This window comes from Phoenix dactylifera, unplaced genomic scaffold (assembly GCF_009389715.1).
Source record: "Phoenix dactylifera cultivar Barhee BC4 unplaced genomic scaffold, palm_55x_up_171113_PBpolish2nd_filt_p 000713F, whole genome shotgun sequence".
Lineage (NCBI taxonomy): Eukaryota > Viridiplantae > Streptophyta > Magnoliopsida > Arecales > Arecaceae > Phoenix > Phoenix dactylifera.
This window is the reverse complement of record NW_024068092.1, coordinates 221,219-239,348: the sequence shown is the minus strand read 5'-3', so window position 1 is coordinate 239,348 and position 18,130 is coordinate 221,219. Positions and strand designations below refer to the sequence as shown.

The 18,130-nt window shown below is 37.1% G+C and overlaps 1 protein-coding gene, 1 long non-coding RNA gene and 2 other non-coding genes across 11 annotated transcripts; 1 reads left to right on the top strand and 3 right to left on the bottom strand.

Annotated features, from left to right (window-relative positions):
- The first annotated feature begins 1,699 nt into the window (after positions 1-1,699).
- Positions 1,700-4,270, top strand: LOC120106968 (F-box/kelch-repeat protein At1g74510-like). 3 transcript variants are annotated; one of them, XM_039120104.1, is made up of 3 exons: positions 1,700-1,892; positions 2,058-2,145; positions 2,258-4,270. In XM_039120104.1, the coding sequence occupies exon 3, from the start codon at positions 2,643-2,645 to the stop codon at positions 3,936-3,938; it is 1,296 nt and encodes a 431-aa protein (XP_038976032.1). In that variant the 5' UTR covers positions 1,700-1,892; positions 2,058-2,145; positions 2,258-2,642; the 3' UTR covers positions 3,939-4,270. The 3 variants fall into 3 exon arrangements, with proteins under 3 accessions (XP_038976032.1, XP_038976031.1, XP_038976030.1); XM_039120103.1 differs by having other exon boundaries at positions 1,701-1,892; positions 2,058-4,270; XM_039120102.1 differs by having other exon boundaries at positions 1,701-1,892; positions 1,999-4,270.
- Positions 4,271-11,142: 6,872 nt separating this feature from the next.
- On the bottom strand, positions 11,143-14,025 carry LOC120106969. Of its 6 annotated transcripts, XR_005508955.1 has the most exons (5): positions 13,515-14,017; positions 12,575-12,672; positions 12,244-12,423; positions 11,622-12,115; positions 11,143-11,421 (listed from the first exon to the last, which is right to left on the bottom strand). It is a non-coding gene; the product is annotated as an uncharacterized LOC120106969 (long non-coding RNA). The 6 variants fall into 6 exon arrangements; XR_005508950.1 differs by having other exon boundaries at positions 12,244-12,990; positions 13,515-14,025; XR_005508951.1 differs by having other exon boundaries at positions 12,244-12,833; positions 13,515-14,023.
- On the bottom strand, positions 13,083-13,224 carry LOC113461282. Its single transcript, XR_003383441.2, has one exon. It is a non-coding gene; the product is annotated as a small nucleolar RNA F1/F2/snoR5a (small nucleolar RNA).
- On the bottom strand, positions 13,280-13,364 carry LOC113461281. Its single transcript, XR_003383440.1, has one exon. It is a non-coding gene; the product is annotated as a small nucleolar RNA Z196/R39/R59 family (small nucleolar RNA).
- Positions 14,026-18,130: the final 4,105 nt, after the last annotated feature.

Here is an 18,130-nt window from a genome sequence, read left to right as displayed (position 1 = left end):
AGCTGTGACACTTCGAATTTTTGGATATGTACAATATTTGTTTGTACCGTACGAACGTGGGGGAGGCTGCGGTTAAATAATACCACTTGGACTGGCGCCATTTTGACGTCAGTTGGTTTTAACCGTCCTGGCTCTTTCGCTTAGTGGAAGCAAATGGCCTTAACCTTGTTGGGTTGGGCCTAGGAGTGTTCAGAGTGACATTACCTTTTTATCCTTCTCCTTCTGTGTCATTTTTCCATTTCATCCAACTATTAAACCTAGTAGAAGTGTTCTTACTTGGATTTTGCAATGAATCGTAAAGAAGAAATTAGATTGTGCAATGATATTGTTGGGCTGTTTCGTCTCTTGAGTAGAAAGCTATGTTTAGGATGGCCAATGGATTGATTACATGTTTAATTGCGAGGACCTTTTACCTAATATGTTATAGCTTCCTAAATTATCTCTGCTTTTCGTTGCTTCCAAACTTTGTAATGCTCATTCCACGCGTTATTTCCATCGTAACCAATTCAATAGCTTTAATAGGATGCCAAACTCATCTAATTCAATGCCCAATGGATTAACTACTTCCTGTCTATTTTCAATCATGTGTTCAAATGCTCTGAATTCGTATTTGGGACCACTATATGCACAGGTATAATACCTACAATTTTTAGATAACATTCTCTAGCTGTAACCTAAGCCATGTCCACATCCACTTAACCTTTGAACAGTTGAACCCAACAAACCCATTTCTGCTGTCATCTTTACCTTCCCATTGTACTGCCTATTAATTTAAGACCGGCAAATGAAGCACATAAAGCCAGGAAAGTCTGCAGAGATAGCTGAGCCGTAACTTGAGACTAAACTACCAACCAGACGTCAAGAGTCCAAGTAATAAATCATGGTATTTTTTTTTTTAATCCAAATTTTAGTTACACTACAGGTGGAACAACGCTCTAGAAGTACACACCAACCCAGAAAAGGGAACTCCAGGCCCAAGATTTCTTTTTTTTTTTATTATTATTGTTACCGGCGGTGCAGCCGCCTCCTAATTCCCCGATGCCCTGCAGCGCACGTGTGGGGAACCTTTCCCTCCCCCCAGTCCTGGTCTTGCAGCGGACCGCCCTCGATATCCTCCTGTTCCCCTCCTCAAAATGCCCACAAAAAACTAACCCCCAAAAAAACTTTTTTCAAAAAAAAAAAAAAAATCCTAAACTCAAGAGAAAGGAAGCTGTAGGGGAAACTGCACCCAATCCCTTCGTCTTGAAAAAATTAAAAATAGAAATATAAAAAAAGGAAAAATAATTACAAAAGCCGTTTCTTCGGACCGCCGACCAACCGTAACCCAAAGTGAAGCGTAGACCGGCTAGAATCCGCTCCGGAGGAGGGGCGTAGCGGAAGCTTTTTGATCCGCCCGAGTCCACCGACTCCCACGTTGAATCTCACAATTCGTGCGGCGCCCAGCACTACTTTCAAACAGTACGTGTCTCTCAGTTCACACCATAACTACAAAAATATTTCCGCTTTGCTAGGACAATAATACGACAACTTCCCCCGGGCGAATAAAAAGATAAAAAATACAAAAAATAGTTGTTGAAAAGAAATAAAAACAAAAAACGAGGAGAGAGAGAAAAAAAGCGAGGCGATAAAGGGACAGAGGAAGCCCCGAAGCCCGACGCAAAGCTCTAGATTTCGAGCGCGAGTTTGAGAGAGAGAGAGAGAGAGAGAGAGAGAGAGTATCGAAGGGACGAAGCTTGGAAGACAAGGAGAGGAAGAAGACGGAGGGGGGCATTTTAGGAAGACGAAGGAGAAGAGAGAGGGAATTTTAATTCCCAAACAGGGAGGGCTTCCGCCTCCGCCTCCGGCTCCTCTCCCATACTCCTCTTCTTCTCCTCCGCTCCCAAACCCAATCCGTAAGTCTCCGCCGTTCCTTCCTCCCTGAGATCTCTGTGCTCTCCTCTCTTTCTCGTTGGTCTTAAAGCTAGATTTTGTTTTTTGCTTTTTCTTCTTTGTTTTTAGGTAGTTTTGGGGCTTAATCTCAATCTGGGGTGCTGAAAATTTGATTTATTTTTTTTAAGTGTTACGGGATCCAATCTCGGGGAAATGGACTGTTTCGCTGACTAATTTTCTGCGTATTTTTGGCGGAAATCGCGAGATCTTCTTGTGGTAATCTTCGTGCCTCGAGGTCCTTTGATTCGTCTCCTTTGGCAAATTTCTGAGCTGGTTTCTTTTTTCGATGTTTTGATCATTATTTTTTTTTGGCTTTTTTGGTATGAAGCCTTCGTGAGATCGATCTGATTCGATTGAAAGGTAGCATTTTTGGCCTTCCGGATCAGTGATTCGTCGATTCTGGGTGGTGGACGCGTCAAAATACTCGGACAGATTCGATTTTTATGCCTTTTGTTTGCTTTTCTGATCCATGAATTCCATCAGTATAGGAGGGTTTTAGATCTCCTCTCACTAATAAGTTTGAAAGGAATCATTTTTTTAGTCTGGTTGGCGTGTATTTTTTTTCCTTTGTAGTCCCATTAGAGGCTCAAACCATCAGTGTACCGTGTTTCCTTCTCGGATGGTGGATTGATACTTTAGGAGGGAGGAAGGGAAGTTTCGGGGGCTATCGATCAGCAATTTTAAGCCCTCGGTTTGGTTTGGGAGCTGGCGACATGTTGGACGGCCAGTCCTTCTTGATCTCGAGAGCAGTGCCGGGCTCCTGTGAGCAAGAATCCAAGTGGATTTACATGACTCAGCACCTCCTTGAGTCCTCAAGCAACAAGCGCCCACCGAGCCAGGAATCGGAAGAACAAGAGCAAGGTGATAGGGGCAAGAGGAAGAAGTCACCAGAGTGTCCTGATACCCCTGATATCACAGACACGGAACATGCCCTCGATCTGTCTGATCGCCAGGGCAGCGATGGAGACTATGATGATGCAAATTCCTTCATCAACCCACTCGGAAGGGATATCACAATTAGCTGCCTTCTTCGATGCTCTCGCTCTGATTATGGTGTCATCGCATCCCTGAACCAGAGCTTCCGCTCCCTGATTCGGAGCGGTGTGCTTTATAAGCTACGACGGCAGATGGGGATCACCGAGCACTGGGTCTATTTCTCCTGCAATGTCCTTGAATGGGAGGCATATGATCCCTACCGTGGGCGCTGGATTGCCATTCCAAAGATGCCTCCTAATGAATGTTTCATGTGCTCGGATAAGGAGTCCCTTGCCGTGGGCACCGAGCTCCTTGTTTTTGGAAAGGAGGTAACTTCCCACATTGTACTGAGATATAGCATGCTGACTAACTCCTGGTCCCCTGGAATAGTAATGAATTCACCTAGATGCCTGTTTGGATCTGCTAGCCTTGGAGAGAAGGCTATTATAGCTGGTGGCACCGATGCTCAGGGTACTATACTTAGCTCAGCAGAGCTTTACAATTCTGAGACACAGACTTGGGAGACTCTGCCTGCTATGAATCGAGCAAGAAAGTTATGTTCGGGGGTCTTCATGGATGGAAAGTTTTATGTAATTGGTGGAATGGCTAGCAATACAGAGGTGTTGACTTGCGGGGAAGAGTATGATCTGAATAGACGTTCTTGGACGGTGATTCCAAATATGTCTGCTGGGCTAAATGGTGCTAGTGGTGCACCCCCACTTGTAGCTGTGGTGAACAATGAGCTTTATGCAGCCGATTATGCTGAGAAGGAAGTAAGAAAGTATGACAAGGAGAACAATGCATGGATCACTCTAGGTAAATTGCCTGAGAGATCTGTTTCAATGAACGGTTGGGGGCTTGCCTTCAGGGCATGTGGCGAGCGGCTAATTGTGATTGGCGGACCAAGGGGATCCATGGGAGGGACAATTGAGCTCAATTCATGGATCCCAAATGAGGGGCCACCAGAGTGGAATATCATTGCCAGCAAGCAGTCGGGGAGTTTTGTCTATAACTGCGCTGTGATGGGCTGCTGATCTGTCTGATTTATGACAACTATACCGTACTTCTCGACATGAAGGATTCAAAAGATTGGCTTTATTCGAGGGCATAAATCACTGATTGTGCCTAATGGGTAATTTCTATCTTTTTTGGAATTCCAACTGGACTGAAGATTCATTAGAGATCTCCTGTCTATGTAACTCTTGAATTTTATGCCTTTTTTTTTCTACAGTCTCATTTATTATGCATTTGGAAGCCCGCTTGTGACTTCAAAGTTATGGGACATGCATGAGAATGGTAGATTAATAATTTGACGAGGCTACATTTTTTTTAGATTTTCCTGAATCCTTGATGGGGGCTTTTAGCTTCACAGAGTATCCTTATATGATTCTTATTTTTTCCTACCCTTGTGATGAAATTGAAAAAAAAAAAGGAAAAGAAAAAGGTGCCACCATTTTGATTATATTAGTATGATGTGTAGCTTTGTTAGTTTTTGATCAATGGAAGTATTATCTGTGATGTTTAGTTGTGTCACCGTATTTCTCCATTTAGTATATCATTGTTGACTGAAGAAATAATTATTTTGATAATCAAATCAACCTCAGCAGGTCCCATCCCATGCAGTTCTGCTGCCTCCAGAGAAATTCAATTTTGACGGCTTATTGATAGAAAGAGTGATCTATTTTGATTGCTATCTCCTTTGCAAATTACTTATACCAAGAACACCTCAATATTGAGATACTTCATACTTTATTTCTCTCTCTAATTTATTGATGTAAAGAAGTTTTTTAAATGCTATCTTCTGTCCAAGGACTTGTATTTAGATTCATGTCAATAATAAGATTTTACTTACTTCCTTATTCTGTCTTTATCTTTGTTCCCCTCTTTCTTGCATGTTATTTTCCTGAATGTATTAGAAATACTCAGTGCTCCTGAAGTACTCAAACCTTTATTCCCCTTATTCCCCTCCTCAATGAGTTTCTGGCACAATTGAAACATGTTTATCTTCTTCTATTTATGCTAGAGTCAACTTCTGGTATTTTACTTGGGAAGCAAATTTTTTTTTCTAGATTGTTCTGAAAACAATCCTTTTGGATTGGTGTGAACATTTTGTCATCAGTTTCTTGTACTCAACAGTCCAATTCATGTTGTATTGGCTTGGCTTGAACTCATGATTGGATGAATTATGTGATCATATGTTTTGATGGGCGTCTTTGTGTGACGGTATCTGGAATGTGTCTCTAACACATTTCCATGTCTTATAATGACTTGGACACTAACATACATACATATATCCATGTGTGTATGTATGTGTGTGTATATATATATGCATGTATGTGTATATATATGTATGTATGTATGTATATATATGTATGTATGTATGTGTGTGTGTGTGTGTATATATACATACATACACACACATACATATATATATGTATGTATGTATGTATGTGTGTGTGTGTATGTAACATATATATGTATACACACACACATACATACATACATACATACATACATATATATATATGTATGTATGTATGTATGTATGTATGTATGTATATATGTATGTGTGTGTATACATATATATGTTACATACACACACACATACATGAATACATACATACACACACACACACACATATATGAATACATACATATATATATACACACACACACATACATACATACTAATATACATATATACATATGCATATATCTAGACACACACACATATCATAAGCGTGATCTCGAATCACTGATGTTAATAATTACCGTGAGAGTTTAATTGGATGCCCATTCTCTGCATCCATCAGATATCCCCATATGAGCAACCATTGCTAACTAAAGGAAGGAGGAGGAAAGATGTTGACAGAATCAATGGATCCTTTTATGTCATAATCTTGGCAAACTCTCGAGTCCATCTTTATTGGAGATTTCCGTTATCAAAAATCTTGGGATTGTTTGATCATTGCAATCCCATGATCCCGTCAACTTCTTTGTTCCACCTCTTCTCTTCCCATGTTTCCAATTGAATCAGAGATTTCCCACAGACAAGCTGGTTGGCCATCCAAACAGGTCCTAAAGAAACCTAGTTATATAACCTGAAGATCTCAAGCAAAAAAAAAAATGATATTTGATACACATTCTGTCTGATCAACTTGTACATATGTATAGCATGGTTTCTAGATTCCTTTTTCACATCCTGTTTAGCAATGAATCGGGTGGTACTGTAGAAGCATTTAATTCAAAATAATTTTGAAAGGTTGATATGATGATGAGTATATAGTATGTGGTTTAGTGTGGCTTGACAATGGATAAGCGTTGAACTTAATATTGTCATCGCCTCACATTCGATTGTTTTCTTGCTTAGGCCATAATTTGTGAGACTAGCTAAAAGAGAGAATGAATCATGGATATTCATGTATAAAGTTAATGAAGAATTGTCCTAGGCTGTTGTCTACGGTAGCAAAACTGGCTGAAAGAAGTTGCTGATATTAGTTTATACACAGAAAACATCCAAATTCTTTAAATATTTCTTACTCAGCCAGTCGTCAAATATCATGGGCTGTCTCCTTTTCTATTATCTAATATTTCTATTATAGTATTACTAGTGCAGGGCAGGGCAGTGGTGGTTGTACAAAGATGGAGGTGCTTTCTTTTCTTTATCATCTTTACATTGAATATGTTGGAGGAAATTTAGGAGCTGCAGTAGGAGAAGATAAAGTTATATACCAACTGCACTGTCATGTACATTGGGAGAGTGAGCTTTAGAATGGAGTAGGGTTTGAAAGTTATAGAATGGCTACGAAAGATGACTGGAAGGCATAAATAGGTTAGGCAAAAAAATGTTTGAAAAGAATATGAAAAACATTATGGTGATTGAGGATCAGGCTGCATTGAATTGTATGATGGAGAAGACTTTGGAAAGCCAGACCTGAAAAGATGTTGCAAGGCTTGGATGTTGTCATGCAGCAAAATTGTGTTATTATTGTCTTAGTGATCATTACTTTTTTCTTCAGTAGGTTACAATGGCATTTTTTTTGACTAAGCGCCACAAGATTCTACATTTATCTATTTTATTTTTATATATTATTATTGGTCATCTGGCTACTAATAATCTTTGTTTCCTTAAACCAAGTGTATTATCTGATATTGAATTCTGAATAATTTGGATTATGGTATTGTTCATGGAAAATCAATCAAGAAACAATGCCAACTTATTAAGTTTTGAGGCAACTTTACTATGTTGTATATGTTGTTAACAATGTGGTCTCTTTGATTTATTATTTAAATGATACTAAATGTCCGAACTAGATACTCGCTAGAAGTCTTTTTTCCTCATGCTAGTTGACCTGCTTGCAGTGAATTGGTGTAGTAGCTTCTTAGTGGTTTGTAACCAATTCATTCTTAGATTTCCTGTGAAATGCAAAGATTGTATCTGTATTTATTATAAATATGATATATAAATCCATCATATTTAGAGGAATACATCCAATAACTGAGTTCGTAGCTCGGATGCTTTCTGTAATCTATGATATATGATCTCATGGGACCTTCAAAGCATTGACTTGATAAGGATGCAGTAGGGGATACAATTGGAAGTACATGGGAGTGGTGAAATTATATTTGATGTCTTTCTAATATCATTTTTGCAACATATGAATTTCATAACTAGCTAGAATTAGATAGTTAATCTGCAATGCGCCTTTTCTCGCGTGTGAATATCAAATTACTGATGATAAAGCATTGGACATTTCGGACCTGCTTATGTTTTTGAAGTTAAGATTATTATTTTTTTAATGTTTGCAGTTATTAGCAACTGATTTTATTTGCTTAACATAAAGGGCAAGCCTTGGCATAATTGTAAGGCTGTTCTAGTTTGACCTAAATGTCACAAGTTCGAAATATAGAAATAGCTTCTCAGCATGTGGGTAAAGATGCATTCACCTGACCCTTCCTCAATGCTGTAGTGGGAGACGCCCTTATTTGCCTAATATGATTGTCCTCTTTTTTTTTCTTGAATGAAATTTACATTTTCTTGGAAGAAACTTGATGCTTATTTTCAATAGTTTGTTTCCAATACTCAATTTTGATGTAGTCTGTTTGAAGCTCCTTCCTTTGGGACATCTCTCCGGTTTCATGAATATTTTTTTGTGATGAGGAATGGTTTTTCATCTTTAGGAGTTCTTTATGTACCATCTCTTTTCTTGTTCATCCTTAGTATCTAAGCAGTAAAGAAAAAGAAAGTAGTGTAGAACTAACCAAAACAGAAAGGACAGATTGAATGAAGGCTTGAGGCATTGGTAAATAGAAGTGTCTGGATTTTACTTAGAAATATATTGAATTTTTTCAGAAAATGAATTATGGATATGTTGGTGAGAGTAGATGGTGAACTATTCATAAAGCTGACTCAATATATAATTGGAGTGCGACAGAGTGGTTTTATTTGCTTTGTTAGCTTAACCAACTGTGGTACCTCTTCCACGACAGCTTTACTCACTTTTACTGATCACTGTGATAATTGTTTATCACAGTAAAAGTGAAAAATGGTCCATGGGGGAAATTTTCTTCCTCCATTACAATCAAAAGAAGGTAAAAGTGAAAACGGCGCATGAAAAGGTGAAATGTGGTAGCTCCAGGTGGTGAAAAGAAAGTTTCTGATTGAACGCAAACGCTGCATGCGTACTTTGGGATGTTCTAAAAAGTTTTTATACCGGTGGAAGTTGAACTCTCAGGAGTCCATTGTCATGTAGCTCTCTGTGTGAGTTTAGCCGGACCTAAGCATGATATGTTGTACCATACCGTATCGAATAATACCGAATATACCATATTGTACCGCAATACTTGATATGTTAGGCATTCTGTGTGTTGTACCATACCAGATACTATAATAGTGTGGCACTGATATGAGGTCTGGTACTGGTGAGGAGCTCTATACGTGTGCAAACATAATAATTATTATCCCAATAAATCAGAATATGGATTCATAAAGGTATATTCGCATGAAAATCAAGATCTAGCTATAAAATAAACTAATACATCATAATGTTTTGATGTTGCATCATGATTTTTATTCGATTTCAACTGTATACTTTAGTCTTTTGTTACGTATCACTTAGTGTGGTTTGGGTTGCGTTTGGCCATGTCCATAACCCAACTCAAAATATATCTGTTAGATCCAAATCTGAACAAAAACTCAACTAAAACTTTATATGCGTACTGTAGATTGAATCCAAGAAAATGTCCGGTATGGGACGAGGTTTGAGGTAAAAATCAAATATCTAGCAAGTTATTTCCTTACACTTTTGAATTATTTTTAGAAGAATGTATGTGTACAATTATTAAATTAGTTACTTAAATATTCATGCAATAAAAAATATAAAGAGTGAAAGAGATTGTTCAATATAAATATTAAATCATAATCAATATATTATAGATATATTACCATAAATGACATAGAGAGGAATCTGGTGGAATACGATGGGTTATGGCTTTACTACTTTCTACTTGATTTTTATCTTTTATGATTAAAATAATTGATAGATATACATACATGCATACATACATACATGTGATGGGTTATGGCTTTACTACTTTCTACTTGATTTTTATCTTTTATGATTAAAATAATTGATAGATATACATACATGCATACATACATACATGTAAATATTTAGATACTTATGTATTTATATGTGAGAGGATATATATACATACATGTAAATATTTAGATACTTAGGTTAGGTTTCAGGTTTAATTTGGGTTATGGACTTGTGTAAATCCAAATTTGCTGCAATAAGACTTTGTGTCTAATTTAGAAATTCAAGCCAAACTAAATAGTTTATCGGTTTATTTTCATATCTAAGCCATATATTTTGGGTCAATTTTGAAATAGGTTAGTGGATTATTAGCCTTCATTGACACCCCTATCTTTCATCTTATATGCGGCATGAGTTGCTGCAACAATGATCCTTCTAGTTTTGGATCAAACAATAATATCTATTCACCATTCCACCAAGGATAATTTATATCAAAAAATTTTCAGCTCAAAAAATTTAAAATTAATATTCATTATATTGGTTAATAGTTGCACTGTCTATATGTAGTATATATCTTATGATAAAAGAAAGTTAAGAAAAGGATTTGTAATTAGTTAATGCCATATTACGATTTAAAACATATTTAATATAAATTGAATTGCTCCACTTGCATTCCTATTGAGAGTGGAAATTATAGTACACGTAATTTGCAAAGAGAGAACTTTACACTTATTATGAATCTCACCAATTTCAGTTCATGCTTAAATAGAAAATAGAATGTTAGATCAAGGCTTTTTTTTTTTTGTAGTCTTTGAATCAATTAAATCTTAATTCATGCTTAACTAAGCTTTAAACCAAGCTTGAAGTCAAGCTTGATTCATGTTTGAATTGATTTCAATTTGGTTCAAGATATCAAGCTAATCTTTTGTTCAACTTGGAACAAAATTAATTAAGCTCAAAATAGTGGTAAACAAATTAAGCTGATCTCATAGTTCAAGTTTAAAATTAACTTTAAATCAAACTTAAGCTGTTAGCCCTCTTTGGTGCCACGCATAGAATTTTTTTATACGGGTGTGCCTAAGGGATTGCTGCCCGGTACGATGGATCATCTATGGTTTTGGGGACCCGTACTCCCCCTGCTAGGGGTGGCAATCGGGTCGGGTCAGGTATAAACAGGTCGGGTCAGATACAGATCGGGTCAGAAAATCATAAACCTGAACCTGACCTGTTTATTAAACAGGTCAGAAATTACAACCTGAACCCGACCTGTTTATTAAACAGGTAACCCGACCAGACCCGTTTAACCTATTTAATTAACGGGTAACCTGTTTGCCCAACCCGACCCGACCTGTTTAACCTGTTTGCCTAACCGACCCGTTTAAACCTGTTTAACCTGCCCAACCCGACCTGTTTAACCTGCCCAACCCAACCTATTTAACCTGCCCAACCCGACCCGTTTAACCTGTTTGAACCTATTTAACCTGCCCAACCAAACCTGTTTAATAAATAGGTAACCACTAACCAATAACCACTTAGGCTCTTAGCCTTAGACCTTAGCCCAACCCAATCCGATCCAACCTGTTTTATACATTAAGCAGCACAAGAAAAAAAAGAAGGTAAATTTAGAAAACATTACAAAAATCTTGTCCCAACATCATTGACATTAAAAAAGCATTCAATCTTTACAAAAAGCTAAACATAAGGAATACAAGTATTTAATCATTCATCTAATACCAACAATATTCAAAAAATATTTAATCTTTACAAAGATAAGGAATACAAGTCAAATCATCCAAATTTACATATGGAATAGCCCGAAAAGAAAATCTGCTTCACATAGAACAAATATCAATATACATGATGGCCTCTGATGCTAGGAAAGCATGGTACTTCTTAGCAAGCTTTTTGACCAGCTTCTTGTTTTTATTTATTTTTTTAGTGCTTCAACATCCATATAGTCAAGCCCTATTTTCTCTGTCTGCAGAAGACATAATCAAGCATTAGTATAATATTTTGTTGCTGCAAATTGTAATTAATGAAAATGAGCTACTAGATGTTTTCATTTTTCTTCATACATTGTTCATCAACAGATATAATGCAGATGTAGTTTAATGATCTTGTCCCTAAGTTATTTAAATCAATAATATGTATTTCACAGCTTACAAGTGATGAGCTTACCAGTATAGGGCCTATAGGCGAGTGATGAGTCGCAATTCCTCCGGTTCCAAGAATGCTTGTTGAATTTGAGCTCTGGCATGCCTTTTTGTATTAAGAAAGGTCCAAGTTCCTCTGCCTCTCCATAGACAATAGAAGAACAACCAGGCCCTGAATTCAAATGCATTGGACAAGTTATTTGTATGATGTTTGCCATTAAAAATTATATTAGGTAAACATAAGATCTGCTGAAATGCTTATCTTTTTGGGGGTCATAGTTTTTCAGACCAATTTGTAGCTCAATGGTTTCAGTAAAATTGCGCTTCTTCTCTCGAGAATCATTTGCAATCTGAGAGATTGCTTCCCTCAAAACATCACTCTGTAACTTACTGTAGAAATGGTGAAGAGAACAGGTAGTCAGTTTTCAATCACAAGAATATAAACACTGACAAAAATGTGGCTGCTAAAACACGATATTTCTATAACCCAGAAAGCAGCAGCGTATCGTAGAAAAGAGCCTGTATCGCAAAAAAGTTGATTAATACAACTTGATTAATACAAATCAAAGAGCTCGTATCGCAGAAAAGTTGCGATAATAGATGTCAGGAAATTAATGAAAAGATAAGGAGAGAAAAGAGTTTGGTACCTCAATATAAGGGGACAAAAGTTATGTGATCGAACAGATCAAGTACCAGCTGCCTGCACCAACTTCAGATCACAATTTAAGTTCATATCGGGCACAAGAGAGCAATAGCAAAGAGCTGAACAGCATTGCATACAACCAAGAATATCAAGTACCAGTTGCCTGCACCAACTCCATGCATCCCTAACAAACAAAGCCAGGCTAATAGAACTACAACCAAGAATCACAGACCCAGATCATCAGACCAACTGAACACCTAATATCTCCACCTCTTGTCCCTCTAGGGATGGCTACTAGACTATTATTGAATAAAAATAAAAACAGCATTGCATACATCAAGATGAATTTCCTTTTGCTTAGCAATCTCCAGATGAATTTTCTTGCTATCCCAAAGTTACAAACTTACAATAGCAACCTGTGCAAAAAAAGAATCTAGCAAAAGAAACTATCAAATAGCTATATTGAATAACATAAGATTATAAGAATGAAGCTATGTGGAGATAAATCATGAAAAAATCATCATGAAAAAGCACACCATAAATGTTCAGCATCAACATCACCCTCATGTAAAGCAGCTGTCCAAACAAATCAACCTCCACAAATGTTGAAATTAAATGAGAACCCTTTCAAAGTATATCTAATTGCAAGCAGCCAAAGGTAAAGAATAATCATTTGCTAGATTGAGTGGAACAAATCTAGGGGAATAACCATCCTGAAACATTAACATTTAGGCCAATCATCAAAATTTACCTGCAAGAAAAGATTTTTTTCTCAAAATTCTTACTGATTTTGGTTAATTTTCTTCAACACCTCAAACAATTTTCTAAAGGATTCGAACAGAAAGATGTAAGCAGGGTAAAAGTAACAGGAAGCTCATGGAAGAAGAGCAACCAGTGTCGCAAGACCTGTTCGTCTCCTTATCTGCCACTCTAACGAGAAGCACAGCCATCGATTAGACTGAGCATCAGATACCTCATGGCATTCATATTTTATCTATCGGACTAACAAATCAAAAATAAAAAAAATAGCAAAACGTTTATGCAATCTCAGCCGAAAGATGGTGATTAATTTGATGAATAATCATTGCAACTCAGCAATAAACAACAACTTCATCACAGATTGCACAACTATCGACAAAAATCCTTGTAAACGAATTGGAAACACCTTAACAAAAGAACAAGGTCTGACTTTTTTAATTAAGTTCTTTGAGAAAAAGAAAAGAGGAAAGACTGAAACATCAAAGGAAGAAAGAAGAAAAGATAGATCTTTCTTACCTCGGTAGAGCAGAGGATCCGAGCCGCCACGGTCGCCGTCGATGGGGAGGCCGAAGTTGTCGGCACAGGGGAGGAGAGGGCGGAGGCAGAGGTCCGGAGGAGAGGGCTCGGGAGGCGAAGAATCCGAAGGAGAGCAAAGGGGAGAGACTCGAGAAAGACTGAGGGAGGGAATAGAGCTCGGGCGGCACACAAACTCTAACCCTAAGTCCCTAACTAAGGAGAGGTCGCGGATGGTGGAGTGTGGTCCTCAAGCCGCCACGATCGCCGTCGACGGGGAGGCCAAAGTTGTCGGCACGGAGGAGGAGAGGGTGGAGGCGAAGGTCCGAAGGAGAGGGGAGAGGCTCGAGAGAGACTAAGGCCTGACCTGAGGGAGGGAATAGCCAAATGGAGCTCGGGCGGCGCAGCACAAACCCTAAATCCTAACCCTAAGGAGAAGAGTAGGAGACGGGAAGTCGGGAACTCGGGCAATCGATAAGTCACGGACTGTGCCTTGGAGTTGGAGACTGTGCGGACGCGATAAATATTAAATTGGGCCAACGCGGTGTGTTGGGCCGAGGCAACTAAAACGGGCTGAGGCGGGGAGTTGGGCCGGCATCCACACTCTGCTAGATCCAGTAGCGGGTATTCCCCTGCACACCATAGCCCGAATGTCCCTGAGTAGCGGGTAGCTATCGCCCACACCATCCACACTCTGCTAGATCCAGCTGATAATTTGATCATTAACTTTTGGATAGGTAAGTAACATTACTTGAATTGTTGTTCATTAATTAGTGTTTTATAATTTGATCCATGTTACATGTAACAGTCAGTTGTTATATGGAATATAGATGGGAGAAAATAGATGTTTTGATGTAATGATGAGTACTCTTTTGGGACTGCTAAATAATAACCCAGGCCTTCTGCACTTGGGCCTATGTTACGATGGCAAGGCTAATCTACGCTGGGAGCAGCAAGCTTAATGGGCCCGTTTAACTTGATTCGACTTGAATTACCTATTTAATAAAAAATTAGGTTCAAGCCTGAATTTTTTTACCTATTTGGTAAATAAATTGGGTTCGGGTTGATAAATTTTTGATCTATCTAGTGTCCAAACTCATCTGTATCTGATCTGACTCAACCCAATTGTTGCCCCTAATCTACGCCTAGATACTAAGCCGGGCCATAAACCCACTCCATGTGAGGGGTTCAAATGCCGTTGGACAGGCTTGGGCTGCCCATGGCCTGTTGCAGGTATAATTCATGGACCCCTTACCAATTCCACAAGTTGGCTTGACCGTGAGATTCCACGACTAGTGATGAGACTTTTGTATCAAGGGTTTCTAAATGGAGTACCATGAACTATTTTTAACTGAATCATTAGTCAGTGGTTGTATTTATCAAACAAACTCTTGGAAATTGGATCAGAAAACTATGCCAATAAAATGCTTGGCTGAGTTGGGTCCTGAAAATAACTCACAATCTTATTGCATTGGACAAACCACCCCCGAACTACCTGAAATTCAGGCCAATCATATCCTATATTTCATGTGCCTTTTTTTTTTTTTTTTTTGCTTGCAGCTTTATCTTTTCACCTCATCTTGAAGCATATGGAATTTAACATATTTACTTCGGTTTTAGCATGGAAATAGCTAAACCTGACCAATCGGCACTTTTAGCCCGTTTGCTTGTGCACCACTTCCACTCTTTTCTTACTTCTCTTTTACTCGTCAGTAAATTCCGCGTGCGTAGGAGTTGTCTCAAAAAATGCAATTGGACATCAAAAGGGGCGTTTAACTTAGGAATCATATTTGGGATCGATCGAACCCGTGATCTGGATGCCATATTAGTAATTCAATCACCGGTAAAAGATTAGGGCTAACAAGTGCAACAGCGCATATTCGAGTTTTGGGACATTCATTTTGTGTTAAAAAATATTAAAGATTAGAAATGTATCGATTTACCCTTCTTAGGATTCCAAATCATTGGGAGATTAACTGGATAATATCTCTCCTTTTTTTTACATTAATAATTTAGGAAGTGCATAGAAATGGAGAAAATGAGGGATCTAAAATCTATGCACTGATGAACGCACTTGGTGCACTCAAATAGTGGGTGACAATGCCTTTATTGGTGAAGCTCTACCCTCGAAGTATTGGAACCATATATAGCCTAATTCCTTCGTTCCACCATCCTTATAGAAAGAAGAGAATTCTAAGTTCTTTAATTGCTCTTGTTCTTTGCTTCCATTTGTCACCTTTCCCAACCGAAACATGCAACAAAAATGTCCAATATCTCATGTTTGGTTATAACTAAAAAATAACATCAAGATAATTTATGATTGTTTGTAGTTATCTCAAGCATAAGTCATGGATATATTCCTAAATTTATGAATTACTTGATAGTTGATGAGATATAATTTTTGTAGCACTATTTCTCTGTCATAAAGGGGAGTTAATTTAACAAAAAGGATGACAAGTTAATAAAAAAGATCATGAACAACAAGAATGTTTTCAATAATTTGATGATAATGAGACTATAACTCATTGATGCATGATATTAGAAATAACATTCTGATTTGAACTACCCTATTGCTGATCATTCTTGAAGTAAAATGATTGCTGAATAAATATTTCCATTTGCATATTGGCATGTATTTTGACTCCAATATGAATGCTTTAACTATTACAACATGCTTCTGAATACATGCATATGTTTGAGGATAATCAAGTCTAAAAAAGTCCACTATTTATGTATAATATAGAAATATTTTTTTTTTCAGAAAATCTCTTAAAGCAGAGGCCTATCATCAATCCAAACTATAGGCTCTGTCTGCTTGATGATTCCCAGCTCAATCAATATACTAATTCACCTCTACGTAAGTATAAAATACTTGAAATTTCAACAATTGAGTGGTGATACGCCATATAAGTGATTCCCAACCCCGAATATAAGAATGTATTTGAGCAGAGCTTAATCGACCCCAGTCTTATCAAGCTTGGCTTGCTTGGTTTGATTTTATTTTCCAACCTAAGTTTTAAGATAAAGCTTGATTTGTTTCTTATTTGATTTTTAATTCAAACTTAACTGTGAATGTAGTTGAACATGAGCCTAATTATTTAGCTTGATAATCATAAATGAAGCTTAAATTAATTCAAGTTTGTATCAAGCTTGGTTCATGCTTGAGCCAAGCTTAATCAAGCTAACATAATTCAGATTTTTTTGAAATTATTTTTCAGCCCGTGAACCAAGTTCAAGCTTGGTTTAATATTTTTTCCTTTTTTTCTCAAGAGTGAGGAGGGACTTAGTTAATTCAGGTAATGGTGCAGCATATCAAAATATCTACTAAATTTGTCTAACTTGTCTATCAAAATTTTAAAATAATATTTTTTTAATTGTTAATTATTTAAATCAGCTACTAAAATGGATGTTAATATGTATCTTAATAAATAAGCAATTCGATTCTTGTAATTTATAAGATTTTTTTTGCTCCTGGTTTTCGATCATGTCCGAAACAAATCAAGATCCAAGCCAATACCTGAGTCAGCATAATTCTAGGACCAATTCAGAATCAAACAAACTTTGTATTTATTTTTAGAATGAAAAAATTAAAAGACAATTATATTATTCATATTTATAGCAACACTAGACTATTTAAGAATTACAACATGATCAAGATCAATCTAGGAACCAAAAAAGTTAGACATTCTAAATCAAATAACCTTGCAGACCAACGGCACGCTGTAAAATTGAGCGAAAGAAGTGCTTCCATAGCCAAGATTTCAAATAAAAAACACATCTAGTTTGCAAAAACAAATATTTCAATTCATCAAATTTAACCAAACAAATTCCATAGTGTTATCCTTGGTTTTGAATATTGAAGAACTAGATCATATCACAATCTGCAACAGTTATTAATTTAATCATGTAAATCTAGAAAATTTACTTTTTGAGTTCCTCCAATATCCCATATGCTATTTTTTTTGGAAATTTCATCCTTTCTATAATAAGAAAAAATTAATTTATTTTTATTTGTAATAATACTAGTAATGGTATTAGGTATATTCGATACACGAGAAGGTGAAGGAGTAGTTAGTGGATGGCTATGAACCTATTAATCAAGATTTTTTTGAAGATATTTTAATAAATATTGTTTCATTTCAGTTGAATAAATTCAATAAATATTTTTTTTTGAAGCAAATATTCATAACAACATGGCTGATGGGCTTTGGATTGGTCCAAGATAGGTTTAGTCGGAGGCCTTTTCACGAAACAAGAATCGGAATATGGCTCTTAAGCATTTCTTATAGCATTCATTAAGTGTGTTCTTGTACTCAACATCATGAAAGGCATGAATTAATTAAGCCCCTAAACTTTCATGCCGCGACTCATCCATCATAATGGGCATCATGACCTTTCATTCTTTTCCTGTAAAGCAACTCGATTCTTTTCTATCTATCTATTCACATATATATGAGGCACCTCAAGGCCAGGTCTCCTCGTTGCCATGAAAAGACTAACCAGCTTGCATCTTCTGCAAGTTAAATTAATTTCTGTTGTCATGCCATCATCATCATCATCATCATTTCTGTCTTCGCATGACAAAGCGTAGAGCCCAGAAATCCCTGTGCAAGCATGTA

What these genes read in the sequence shown, in the direction of transcription:
- LOC120106968 (XM_039120104.1), top strand. Translation starts at nt 2,643, where the DNA reads ATGTTGGACGGCCAGTCCTTCTTGATCTCGAGAGCAGTGCCGGGCTCC.